This window comes from Ambystoma mexicanum, chromosome 1p (genome assembly GCF_040938575.1).
Source record: "Ambystoma mexicanum isolate Mex_15411 chromosome 1p, UKY_AmexF1_1, whole genome shotgun sequence".
NCBI classification, from domain to species: Eukaryota; Metazoa; Chordata; class Amphibia; order Caudata; family Ambystomatidae; genus Ambystoma; species Ambystoma mexicanum.
The window spans coordinates 99,705,083-99,718,693 of NC_090921.1; the positions used below are offsets into that span (position 1 = coordinate 99,705,083).

General features: G+C 48.6%; 1 protein-coding gene across 1 annotated transcript in view; it reads left to right on the forward strand.

Moving 5' to 3' along the window:
* LOC138566656 (vitelline membrane outer layer protein 1 homolog) overlaps nt 1-9,574 on the forward strand; it is a 30,847-nt gene extending 21,273 nt beyond the window's left edge. Inside the window, exon 3 of the mRNA XM_069644216.1 lies at nt 8,106-9,574. Coding sequence (XP_069500317.1) covers nt 8,106-8,397 — 292 coding nt within the window. The 3' untranslated portion in view covers nt 8,398-9,574. The remainder of the gene's footprint in view (nt 1-8,105) is intronic.
* The last annotated feature ends 4,037 nt before the right edge of the window (nt 9,575-13,611 follow it).

The window sequence follows — 13,611 nt, forward strand, 5'->3', positions numbered from 1 at the left end:
AGGGCAGCCTTGCTCATCAGACAGGAGTAGCTTTAGGTGTTCAGCCTTCGAGGGGTGTTCTCCCAGTTGAATGCCCAAATACTGGACACCCATCCGAGATATCTGATATGGGCAATCCCGTGGGAGTGCTGCATCCCCACCCAGGACGGGAAAAATAACGGACTTCTGCCAATGAACTTAAAGGCCACTGGCGCCCTGACAAATGCGTAGTATCCTTGAAACCACGTGACAGGACATAGCCGTGTCACCCATGGAAATCAGCAGGTCATCCGCATATAGGGATTACATTTTATCTGTGCATGACCTAAGATTCACTGCCAGTGGTTTAACCGCTAGGGTGAAGAGCTGGGGGAAAGGAGGCAACCCTGCCATGTTCCCCATTCCAGAGGAAAAGCCCCGGAGCATACTCCGTTAACCTGCACATCAGCTACTGCCGATCTATATAACAAGCGCAGCCAACTCAGGAAATTCTCTCCAAAGCCCATTCTTTCCATACTTCCCCACAGTGAGTCACAAAGCACTGAATCTAAGGCTGTCTCAAAATCCACCAACAATAACGCCAGTTGGTCCGGGATAGTGGAGGCCTGGCCAAGGGCCAGCTGATCCCTACGCAAGTCCATGCGGGTAGAGTTAAATGGCATGAACCCATACTGATCCGGGTGGACCAGGTGGCTTATAACTTTCTGCAAACAATTTGCCAAGAGCCTAACCTGGATCTTCGCCTCACCATTTATTAATGATATTGGCCTATAGGAGGCGCAATATTCCCAGATTGGGAAGGACCACTCTGCATACTTTCCTCAAATCCTCCGGCAATATATCATCCCTCATACTCTGCAGGAAGGGCCGCTCACCGTCTCCCCCAATCTCTTCCAGACTTCCACTGGGAAGCAATTCGAGCACAGAGACTTCCCTGACTGCAATTGGCCAATGGCTGCCATCACCTCTTCCTCCGAGATCTCTGCCTCCAGCCACTCCGGCTGCCGTATAGACAGCTGTGTGATGACCCCAGAGGCTGCCTTCCCGTCTGCATCTCTCCTTGGTTCCCCCAATGGGGCACTGTATCGTGATTCGTAATACCCAGTGAACACCTGCACTATGTCTGCATTCCTTGTCAGAGTCTCTCCGGATTCACTCAGTGGGACTCGCACCTGCCTGCAACCTCTCTCTCCATGCTGTAGCCATGCAAGCATCTTACCCAGCTTGTCCCCTGCTTCATGAATTTGGCTACGCATATGCCAGTGGGCCTGTTTCACATAGACCAGTGCTACATTCTGGAGTACTTCCTGGGCACTCCTTAACTTCAGCTGTGCCTCTCGGGAGTCAGCAGCGACAAAGGCCACTTCCGCTTTCTCTGAGGCTCTGGGGCTGCTTTGGTCTCTCTTACTGCCAGTGTATGCTGCTTTCGCCTCACTGCCACGAGAGAGATCGCCTCACTCCTGAGAGCCATTTTATAACCCTCCCAGGCTGTGAATGGGCTGTCCACTGATCACTCATTAACCAAGAAATATTCCTGCGTCATGCGTTCTAAAGCCTCAGTGAACTCAGGGAAGCCCATATAGTAGGAGTTTAGCCTCCAGGTGGGTGTAGGTGACACACGCCCACTCTTGAGCGTAACTAATAATGGAGAGTAATCTGATATTCCCCTGGCAATAAAGATTGGGGCAAGCAGCTGATGGCTTTCGCCTAACGGCATGAAGAGATTGTCCAACCTAGAGAAACAAGAATGAACCCCTGAGAAAAAGGAGTACCCGGCCTCTCTTGCATGCATGGCTATCCATGTACCCAGCCAACCTATTGCCCCAGCAAAGGTGCATCATTTAGTGGGATGCTCAAGAGTCCTAGTACACGTATGTGACCTGTCGAGGCCTGTGTCCATCACATTGTTAAAATCTCCACCCAACATCCATCTCATCGCCTCTCCCAGCACTATAAGCTTCTGACGATCATTAAGTAATTCCTGTGTGAGGGTAGGAGTTGCATAAACCGGCACAATTCCCCATGTGGCGCCCCATAGCTCCCCCGGATCAACACAAACCTTCCACCAGGGTCTGCCCTCTCCACCATAACCAAGAATGGCACTCTCTTATGTATCAGGATCAAAGTGCCCCTTCTTCCTCTGGCATTTACATTCCATGTTAACAATGTGACTCCCTTCCTGTGCCATTCGCCCTAAATACCAAATTCAAGTTGGTTGTCCTGGGGACTCCCCACTCCCAGCCGTCCCCTCATACGAACCCGCCCTGCAACCCACTGCGCTGAGATCCGTCTGCCATAGTAAAGCAATATGAGACCAATAACAATAGAAACCGTGAAAAACCTCCCCAACACCCCCACCCAGCACTTCTCCCCCAACTGAAGCACCTGTCGGCCCTGGCCGGTGCGGAACCTGCACCGCCAACTGAATCAAACATGAGAGGAACCTCAGATAATACAGCAAAAAACCTAAACTGGACCTGTCCCAGACCTTCTCCAACCGGGCCTGTCCCCAGACCTCCTACAATCCAAAGGCCAGTATGCTAACGTTGCTTGATCATCAGAATAAAGCTTTTTTGCAGCTATGCTTGTGTCCACCTCATGCCCCAAGTTAATGCCTCTTCCCCTCGTTCCGTGGTGCCGTCAACATCATCCGGGGACCACATATCCTGCAAATACAGCAGGGCCGACGAAGGCACTGGTTCGGGTTCTGGCACTGGTGCCCCCTTCTGTGATGTGTGGACCACCATCTGCTGAATGTCTGTTTCATACGAATCCCATGCCTCTCGTGGCGTGTTAAAGAGGAGTGCCTTCATTCCGTAATGCACTTTCAATTGTGAAGGGAAGACGAGGGCATACTTGATGCCGCTGGAGAGCAGCTTTTGTTTGATGGAATCGAAGGATTATCGCACCCGTTCCGCCTCCGTTGTATAGTCGACAAAAAATCGGATACGGGAACCATTTTAAGTAATCGTGCCAGTCCCCCTAGCCATCTGTAACAGGGCATCCCTGTCCCTGAAATTCAGAGTCTTGCAATAACCGTATGAGGGTGAGGCCTCGGTACTGGCCTGCACATGGGCACCTGGGTCCGCTCCACTGAGAACATTTTTTGAAGTTTCTTAGGCGCCATTAGGTCCGCCAGACAGTTTTTGAGGAAAAATTCCATGCTGTGTCCCTCCATCCTTTCCATAAACCCCAGGATGTGGAGGTTGTTTCTCCCCAACCTCTCTTCACTAGCCTCTGCTCTGCTCTCCAGGACTCTGAGCTTCTGGAAGACCACTGTCAATTGTTTTTCAATTTTTTTCACTGCGTCTTCCGTGTCCGGTATACGCTGCTCAACCAAACCCACCCTTGAAGACAGCTTGCGGACATCCTGCCGCAGAAAGGAGACCTCAGAAGTCAACCCATCAACCTTCTACTCAACGAGTTCTGAGACTCTGCAATGGCCCCCATGATGTAACCAAGCAAAATGACCAGGATCTGGGCCAGATCTTCTATGCTAGAGGAGCACTGTCTGGTGGACAACACTGTGACTGGATTTGAAACCACACATTTCTCAATCTTACTTTGCTGCATGGCCTTTTTTGCTCTTCTCCTTTGCCATGGAGTGATAAGGGGGTTTCCTTCCCCAGTAGAACACTTGCCTATCGGCCTCCCCACCCACCAGCAGCAGTCTCTCTGATGTCTGCTTTACCTGTATGGTTCCCCTTGCACTTCTTGACCCACAGTGGGTTTCCCCAACTGCAGGGGGGAATAGCAGTCTATAAGCCGGCACCTCACGCCCCGCCATCAGACCTCTTTCACCAGGCCTCCCTTTCGCACCCACCGTCCAAACCAGGCAAGTAGTCCCCATTGATGCCTTCCGCCTCCCACTTGTTGGCCTCTCTGAGGTCCCTCGGCGCACCACCACTGTTTTCAGCAACAGGGCCCCCGCACCTTGCCTCCACCCCTTGGATCATGGTACACTTGTCCGTGGTCCTTGGTAGAAGAGGCCCCCACCTCAATGCTGATTGTGGGTGTCAGTGAGCAAGCCTATCCAACTCCGAGGGAGGGCTCAGCCCACCCAGCAGACAATGGGTCACCCTCCTGCAGCAGTTTCACCCATCCAAGATTGCACTCCAAGGATCCCGGTTGTCACGGGGATCCCACCGCTACCTGAGTGTGCCCCTGCTATTTGCTGGGTGCGCCTCCATTGATTGGGATTGTCTCGTAGCCCTGGGCGCATACTTCCTTCTCCTTGGTACCCCCCAAGGGAATTGCGCTTCGAGCTTTCGGGTCTCACCAGGCCTGGGAGTCCGATTTTTACAGAAGGGGGAAGGAGTCCATAAATTTAATGCCTGACTTCACGCAGCTGTGCTGCTGCTTGTTATATGGCTGCTGCCCCCTGCCGCCACGCTGATATGGGGCTCCGGCTTGTCTCCCCGTTGCTCCTCCTGTAGTGGTTGGCACTCACCGCCGCGCTGCGGCCAACCAGTCTGTAGCCATCTCCCTGCTGCCACCGGCACCAGTGGTTTACTAGGAGGGGCAGCCGAGCAGTCGGCAGGCTCACATCGCCCCCGCTCCTCCAACAGTACGGCGGCCACACCGCCAAGGCTGCGACAAGCTGCAAGAGCAGCTCGGTCCTCCGCTTCCCGATCTCCGATCGCACCAGGAGTGCTGCAGGCGGCTGCCGGCACCTTCCGCTGCAATAGTGCCAAGTTTGAAATGGTTACAAGCCACTCTCGCCCAGGATTTTATCAGGATAAATTCGGCCTCATGGAGCGTTGGATTCCTACGTCTGCATCTGCTGCTGTACAGCCGGAAGTCCACTCAAACTCCCTTTAATGAACACAAATTGACCATTTGGGCCTCTTAGTACCTCATCCACTATTAAACCCAGCCGAGCCGAGATGAGTATTGACACCCCTCCTTTCTTGTCCCTGCATGACACCACATAAACTTCACCCACTATTTTTGCTCTTAAATTAGGCTGCTTACCTCTTTGCTAGTGGGTTTCCTGTTGTAGGTGGACATCTAACTTTGCCCTTTGAACCTCCCAGGGAACCATAGATTTTCTGGCTGGAGAATTAAGTCCTCTTGCATTGAGGGAGCCAATCGCCAAATCACATCCAGAACCTAGGACTCTTTCTCATGCACTTCCTAACATAAATGTCATCCCTGAACCACCCAGTCAAGACAAACATAAAACTAATATCCTGAAAACACCATGAAAGACTGGATTCAACTGAAGATATATCATAATCAACCAAGCCCCCCTCCCCTATGCAACCCCCCATCTAAGCATCCAACCCTGCACCGCCGCCAAACACAGTCCAGGATTAGATCACCAACAACAGGACCAAATATAAGACACGCCCCTCTTCTGAGCCCCCTTGCACAAATCTGCAACTTTCTGTACCATTCTACCCAGCACCCCACATCTACACAATTACCCCTCACCCCTCTGCACCTTGGAGAAATCCCTGAAATCTGCCCCCCCCAATCGCAGGCAGGTATCCCTTTGCTCTTTTAGGATCTGCACAATATAAGCAAGGCTTCACAGACCCTTCTTGCCCAAAGGGGGTGTATTAAGTTTTTTAAATTTCCGTAATCCAGGGATTCTCTGTCTGTCTCTCGCCATCTCAGGCCTTGGCATGTCACCATTATCATCTGTGGAGCCCCCTACTCGATATCGTGGGACCTCCAGTAGTTCCCCGATGACCCTCTGTATGTCATCTTCCGTCACAAATGTATTCTTGTGGCCCTCATGTTCAACAGAGATGGTAAAGGGAAGCCCCAGCTATATTTTACCCCTTTCTTATTGAACCATTTGGGAAGGGGTCCGCACACCCTTCTCCTGGTCAGCGTGAATGCAGAGAGATCCTAGTAGATTGTTATTTGGGCTGTAGCATGGTCGATGGAGCCTGCTTTTCTAATATTTCACGGATCTTTGACTTATCCGCATAGTAATGAAAGTGGGCTCAGATTGTCCTGGGACCCCTCGAGTCTCCGCCGGCTCAATGGGCTCAATCTATGGTGGGCTTACTCTATGGTATCATTCCCAAACAGGGTTTGCAGCACTTCCAATATGGACCTCTTTATGTCCCTCTCAGTCGCCCCCTCTCATTCTAGGAAACCAAAAAAACGTAAATTATTGCGTCGCTCCATGTTCTTGAAGTCAACCATTTTGAGGGTGATCTTTTCTTGCCTTCTTTGGAGTTCCAAGAGTTGCATGTCTATTTGGATTTCCATCTTATCGACGGAGGATTAATTGGATTCCAGCCCTTGTATCCTGTCATCAATGGAGTCCATCCTTTGATCCATCTTATCCAGCCTCTGACCTATGTCCATGTGTATGCCCCTTATTTCCTCCAGGGGCGACGCTACATCCGTTTTTGTGGATACCAGGTTGTTGGCCATCCATTCCCTTAGGGTCTCTCCCCCACCCCCTCCGGACCCTTCTGAATTAAAGAGCCTAGGAATTTAAACTGCTATAGGGAGTCCCTCCAAGTCATTCAGCACAGGAGTCTGACCTCCCTCTTCTGGAGGTTCACTCCCCCTGTGGTCCGCTGGTTATCTTCCATGTATTCAGTCCGCCAGAAGGGGAGGCAACCCCTTTCCATCTCAGCTTCTCAGGCCTTTTCCTAGGCTGGCCTTTATGGTCACTCCGAGTCACTAGTGCCCAGTGGGTCTCCCCTTATCCCCCGCCACTCGATTACCTCAATGGGTGCTCCACAATTGGCCAACTTCAGCTCAGAAGCAGTTACGTTGCCCAGTCTACTCCTTACCCTGCCACTGTGTACTGCTTGGGGGGGCTTTTGGCAAGGAGCAGCACTTCTCAAACCACTCAATCCAGGATGCAGGCGCCCTCCATCCAGCGATTCCCATTATCACCTGGAGCTCTTCACCTGTCTCCGCCGTGTTATCAGGTCTCCAATCCCGGTGGGTGTTATCTTAATCACTGAAGTCGTGGTTCCTTAAATGGGCACCTTTTTCTGCATTTGCCTCTGGGAGACTGGGCTCCAAGGAAACTCTGGTACTGTCCTCTTGACACCCCCTGAGAGCCTATGAATTTCTCTTCCTACGGCAGATGCTCCTTAGTTCCGGTACTGGTGCCCCCGATACATCCAGTGCTTTATTTGGGGCCCCTCTTTCCCCCAATGTTCCTGGGGTCCACTCCGAGTTACAGCTGGCTGCTCACCTCCACCCCATCAGCATCCATGAGTTTTTTTCATGCTGGCCGGTAGATCAGTCAGGTCTCACCCTGCAGCAGTTTCTCTTTCACTGAGCAGGTAGTTCCTGGGCAGTCACCTTCACTCAATGCTTGCAGTGTGCTCCTCACTGCCCTCTTGTCGCCGGGCCAGACAGGGCACTGCCAGTATCCACCATCGATCGGTGGTCCACACCTCACCCTTCTGTCTGCAGCAGCCGGTCTCTCGCACACCATGGGCCGGCCTAGAAAGGGACACCATCCCTGGCCCTGAAAGGTCTCCTCAGAATCCAACGACTCCCATGCCTGCCATTGATAGGAATTGCTCAGATCAGATCCTTGCCTGGAGCGCCTCTGATGCCAGGCATCGCTGCTATACAGCGGGTAATCCTGCAGTGCGGCCTTCGATCCGCGAGGCTGCGTAGCTCCCACATGGAGCTCCTCTCTGGAGCGGGGACGTCATCTCTCACCGGGAAGGTTGTTGACCTGGCTAACTCAAGCTCCTCTACATCAATTAAGTCCAAACCTGGAATGAGTGTGCATCATTAATAGTGTGAGCGGATTCTAGATTCAGAACCCCTCTTGGGGTTTCGGGGGAGGTCTCAGATCCCCTTTAGGTCTGTTCAGTTGGGAGCAGCAGTGACTATGCTGCCATTCACTGCACGCCCCATGGTGGCCTCTTTCAATCAAATTTTTATGAGAGCGGTCAATATCAATAGACTTTCTGAGTTCACTTTTACTTCTCTTGGGCAGTGCTAGTACTTGTAAGCTTTGAGGCACAGACTTGCTGGGGAATCCCTCAATTTCCCAATGGGCCGTCCCATACTCATGCTTTGAGGCACCTGAAACACCCATACTTCGTTGTAAGGCAATGGCGCCAGAGATGGCCTCCCTTTGACCTGGGCTGCTGGTAATTTTGTCTCTCTCTGGTTCTTTGCAGGTTGGGCTCCTGGACGACCCCAGTTTGGTGCCCTCGTGGCTTCCTCGTCGCCTTCTCCCTGAGGGTGGAGTCCCCCCAAGGTCCCCTGGGGGACGACACCGCAGCCAACAACATCAAGTTCAAATGCTCGGAGGGGCATGAGGTGGAGGGCCTGGGCCAGAGCTGGGGGCTCTACAGTTCATGGAGCGACAGATGCTCTGTGGCCATTTGCGGTCTGGAGACAAGGCTGGAGAGTGAGAGGAAGACGGACAACACTGGTCTGAACGACGTGCGGTTCTACTGCTGCATCTGAGCCGTGCCCTACGCCACATCCAGATCAAGAAGGCAATACCCTTTATCTTTGGGGAGACAGACCGGTATATAGATAAATATGAGCTTTCACTCCTCGCTGATCCTTCTGAATGGCCATTCAGCCCATGGAGGATTCAGCTCTGTTTATTTGCATGTTCCTGTATGGTTTGCCTTGTTTCATGTGCTGGGGGTTCTTCGCTGTGGGCCTTTTTTCTCTTTTTGTGTCTTTTTCTTGCCCTTTTAGTTTTGCACTACATCTCCCTCGATCCCTCACCATTTATTTTACTGGCTAGGGCTGATGGTAATTGTAGTCCAAAACACCTGTTGCGCCAAAGGTTGCAGACCGCTGCCTGACATTCCAACCGAGGGTCCATACTCCCCCCCCGCCCCCCGCATTAAAAACAACTCCAATTTAGGAGCCTAGGGCATTGCCAGATGTATCGATGTTTAAGTTTTAATTTGTGTTTAATTTGGACATTTGGTGAAGAAGAAAACCTGCCCAGAGTCAGTGGTGGACTAAACAAAAAAAGTCAGGATAAGAGAGAAAAAATTAATTTAACACACTCATTTTAAAGGTGGGGTAAACAACACAGTGCACCACACAACTAGATTGATAAAGTTGTCAGCAAGGTTCCATAAAGGGCACTGCTACCGCCCCCCCCCCAGTGCCAGCTGACAAAGCTAAGGTTTACAAGATATTTATTGAATCTGCACCCAATAGAGTTTTTAGAAGTATTCATTAAACATAAAGTTAATAAACGACCACATTCAAGTTTTTTGTAAATAGTGAACAAATAAAAAACAATCATGTGCGCTAATTCATTATGCAAGATTTGGCCGACATGTGTTTCACTCCTAATCCAGAGCTTCCTCAGGACCTCATTCTTCGTTTTATTTTCATAAGGAAAGTCATTCAGAATATTTCCCAAGAGAAAATGCTCAAATCAAAAGGTTCTGTGGTGATACATTGCAAAAAAACTAAATTGTTCGGCGCAAATACAAATTTGATTACAAAATTCTTTTCAGTAATTGACATAGAATAATGAAAGAGAACGAAAAAGAGAAGAACCAAAAAAAGGTGTTGTAAATGAAGTTCTACGTTTTTTCCTTTGTATAAAATGATACTGATGAATGCAATTGTGTTCCATAGTGAAAAGCATAAAGCAAGTAATGACGTCCTTTCATGTGTAAAGAAGTCTTTTTGAGCTATTAAGCCTTTCAGTTCCCAGAGCAATATGACGTCAGCTGGCGCCATAGGAATTCACTAATACATTCATTGAATGGACGGGGTCTATTTTTTGCCTTTATAGTTTTTGAATACTTCTAAAAACTGTTGTGGGTGTAGAACCCATAAATATCCAATAATTGAACATTGTTTGTGGAATTTATGTAGGGGGAGGGGAGTTCTGACCCCCGCCCCCCCATATGCATGCACACTGTCTGTTCCAGTCTGTTCTGGCACTTAAAAACAAGAATCCGAATTGGGCTATAAGTTACTGCCCACTCCACCCGCTGCAGATAACAGGGAGCAGGGCTAGTTGACGTCATTATGCTCTCGCTGCAGCCCCCCAGAGCATAGACAAAACACCGGTGATTCCGGGACACCCGGGAATTCCCCCAGCGGATCAGGGGGAGGGAGGTGTGAATTGCAGAGCTCGGATTCACCCCTTGCCCTTTCCAACTTTAAAGCTGCCCTGCCCACTCAGAAAGCCCCACGCTCCTCAACATAAGCCGAAGTCACACCCCTGCTTGAGGTTCTCCAGATTTGACAACAGCAGGATTCACGGGCTGGTAGCCCGTCATGACTTCAGAGCCATTGAGAGAGGTGGCGTCATGGCATGCTGCCCTGGGGCCCTGTTGGCGTCCACGGGTCTCGGCCAGGGCCAATCCAGGGCAAACTTGACAGCGGGTGACGAGTGAGTAGCCTTAACAGGCGAGTGGCTCCTGTGCTTATTCATAGAGAAACACGAACTAAAAACAAAATGCCCAGAGTTCTATGCGAGTACAAAAAAACAGCAAGGGGAGATGTGTGTCTGTTGGACACCCTATTTCCTGATCTCTTGCTGAAGCACTGGTACATTACCAGTGATTACAAGCATTAGCACCTAAGTGACAACACAATAACAATGATAACAACCATTCACACCTAAGTGACGGCACAATAACAGTGATAACAAGCATTCACACCTAAGTGACGGCACAATAACAGTGATAGCAAGCATTCACACCTAAGTGACGGCACAATAACAGTGATAGCAAGCATTCACACCTAAGTGATGGCACAATAACAGTGATAGCAAGCATTCACACCTAAGTGACGGCACAATAGCAGTGATAGCAAGCATTCACACCTAAGTGACGGCACAATAACAGTGATAGCAAGCATTCACACCTAAGTGACGGCACAATAACAGTGATAGCAAGCATTCACACCTACATGACGGCACAATAACAGTGATAGCAAGCATTCACACCTAAGTGACGGCACAATAACAGTGATAGCAAGCATTCACACCTACGTGACGGCACAATAACAGTGATAGCAAGCATTCACACCTAAATGAAGGCACAATAACAATGATAACAAGCATTCACTCCTAAATGAAGGCACAATAATAGTATCAACAAGCATTCACACCTAAGTGAAGGCACAATAACAGTGATAGCAAGCGTTCACACCTAAGTGACGGCACAATAACAGTGATAGCAAGCATTCACACCTAAGTGACGGCACAATAACAGTGATAGCAAGCATTCACACCTAAGTGATGGCACAATAACAGTGATAGCAAGCATTCACACCTAAGTGACGGCACAATAGCAGTGATAGCAAGCATTCACACCTAAGTGACGGCACAATAACAGTGATAGCAAGCATTCACACCTAAGTGACGGCACAATAACAGTGATAGCAAGCATTCACACCTACATGACGGCACAATAACAGTGATAGCAAGCATTCACACCTAAGTGACGGCACAATAACAGTGATAGCAAGCATTCACACCTACGTGACGGCACAATAACAGTGATAGCAAGCATTCACACCTAAATGAAGGCACAATAACAATGATAACAAGCATTCACTCCTAAATGAAGGCACAATAATAGTATCAACAAGCATTCACACCTAAGTGAAGGCACAATAACAGTGATAGCAAGCGTTCACACCTAAGTGTGGGCACAATAACGGTGATTACAAGCATTCACACCTAAGTGAAGGCAGAATAAGTGATTACAAGCGTTAGCGCTTCAGTGACGGCACAATACCAGTGATTAAAAACATTAACACTTAAGAGATTGAGCAGTGATTAAAAGCATTAGCACTTAAGAGATGGCCAAATAAACGTGATTACAAACATTAGCACTTAAGAGATGGTTCAATACCAGTGATTAAAAGCATTAACACATAAGGGATGGCACAACAACAGTGATTAAAAGCATTAGCGCTTAAGAGATGGCCCAATAACCATGATTACAAGCATTTGCACCTAAGTGACAGCACAGTAATGGTGATAACAAGCATTCACACCTACGTGACAGCACAATAACGGTGATTACAATCATTGGCACCTAAGTGATGGCACACTAACAGTGACTACAAGCATTCACACCTAAGTGAAGGCAGAATAACAGTCAGTGATTACAAGCGTTAGTGCTTCAGTGATGATTCAATAACAGTGATTAAAAGCATTAGCACTTAAGGGATGGCACAATAACAGTGATTAAAAGCATTAGCACTTAAGAGATGTGCAATAACAGTGATTACAGGCATTCACACGCACAATAACAGTGACAACAAGCATTCACACCTAAGTGATGGCACAATAACGGTGATTACGAGCATTTACATCTAAGTGAAGGCACAATAACAGTGATTACAAGTGTTAGCACTTCAGTGACGGCTGTGATCGCTGCATACAAGTCTTTGACATGCTAAGCAGTGCTTTCTTTCCATGGTCCAAAGTGGAGAAGAGGTCTTAAAGGCACCATCAGATGTAACATGTGACTATGATTTCGAAGGGGAGGGGAAGGACCAGGAAAGGTAATTACAGCCATTCATGCATGCCTTCACCCCTCTCTGCTGGCTCTCTATGAGACGGGCTGATCTGAATTTCAGGCTAATAATGTGTGCATTTTATTTCTTTATCCCGTTAAAAAAAAATAAAAAAAACATAAAGATTGTTGATTGAAAATATGTTTCAATGTTTCCATTCCAAAATGTCAATCTTTTCAATTCTCCAATGTTGGATGGCATTCTTTCTGTGGTTGGAGAATCTCTTCTGCCTTGCAATTGCGGAAAGTTAAAAAGGTAATGTTGTGTACAAAAAATAGGACTCATTTTTGTTTTTTTTTATAAAGTGCTCAATCTCTTCTGTATCCAAATCCTGTAGTGACAGGTCCAGCAAGGCCCTATTTTCCACATGTGCATGTTATGTTCTCCACCTTGGACAGTTTGATTCGCTCCTGAAGGATTTCAACCCAAGCTCTACAGGGTACATGCAGATCACTGCAGCCGGCCCATAACCCGCTGAGCTATAATTTGCTCAGATTGGAACTAAAGTCCTGCAGGCTAGACATGAATCTGTGATGCAGAAGCACTAACGCCATATGTTATCTGGGACCTTCCTGCCAGACGCAAAAACATCTAGCAAGTTAATTAACCCCTTAATCACCCCACTGGGATTGGGTTCTGCAACTCACCGGTCATATAATATGGAAGCACCTCAAGACATTACAGTTACAATGGTTCTTCAACTATGTTTGTCTTTTCCCCTGCCTGTGCTCTCATTCCTACCTCTCCTGTAACTAGCGCCCAGGTGCTCCTGGGCTTGGCACGCTGCTATAGATGTAAAAATAAATAAATACATTAATAAATGAAACAGGGAGGCAGGGATGGGAGGTGGTGACATGGGGTGACGAGAAGAGAAGAGAAAGGAAGAGTATATGTTGTAGAAATGTAGATCTCAGGCATGGGGTTGGAGAGATCAGCGGTAGTGTTAGGATTGACGTGACATGAGTATTCATCCAAACAGGATGTGCCTGAAGCTGTCATATTAAGGTCAGGCAAATCCTGCCTGAAGTAATGAATGCTCAACAGAAAGGAGTCGCCCAAAGAACTTTACAGGTATCTTTACACAATGCCAAGACCTCACACCACAGGAATATTTTATCCTCAGCTGTCTTTGATACCTTTCAGCCAAAACTAAAAAAC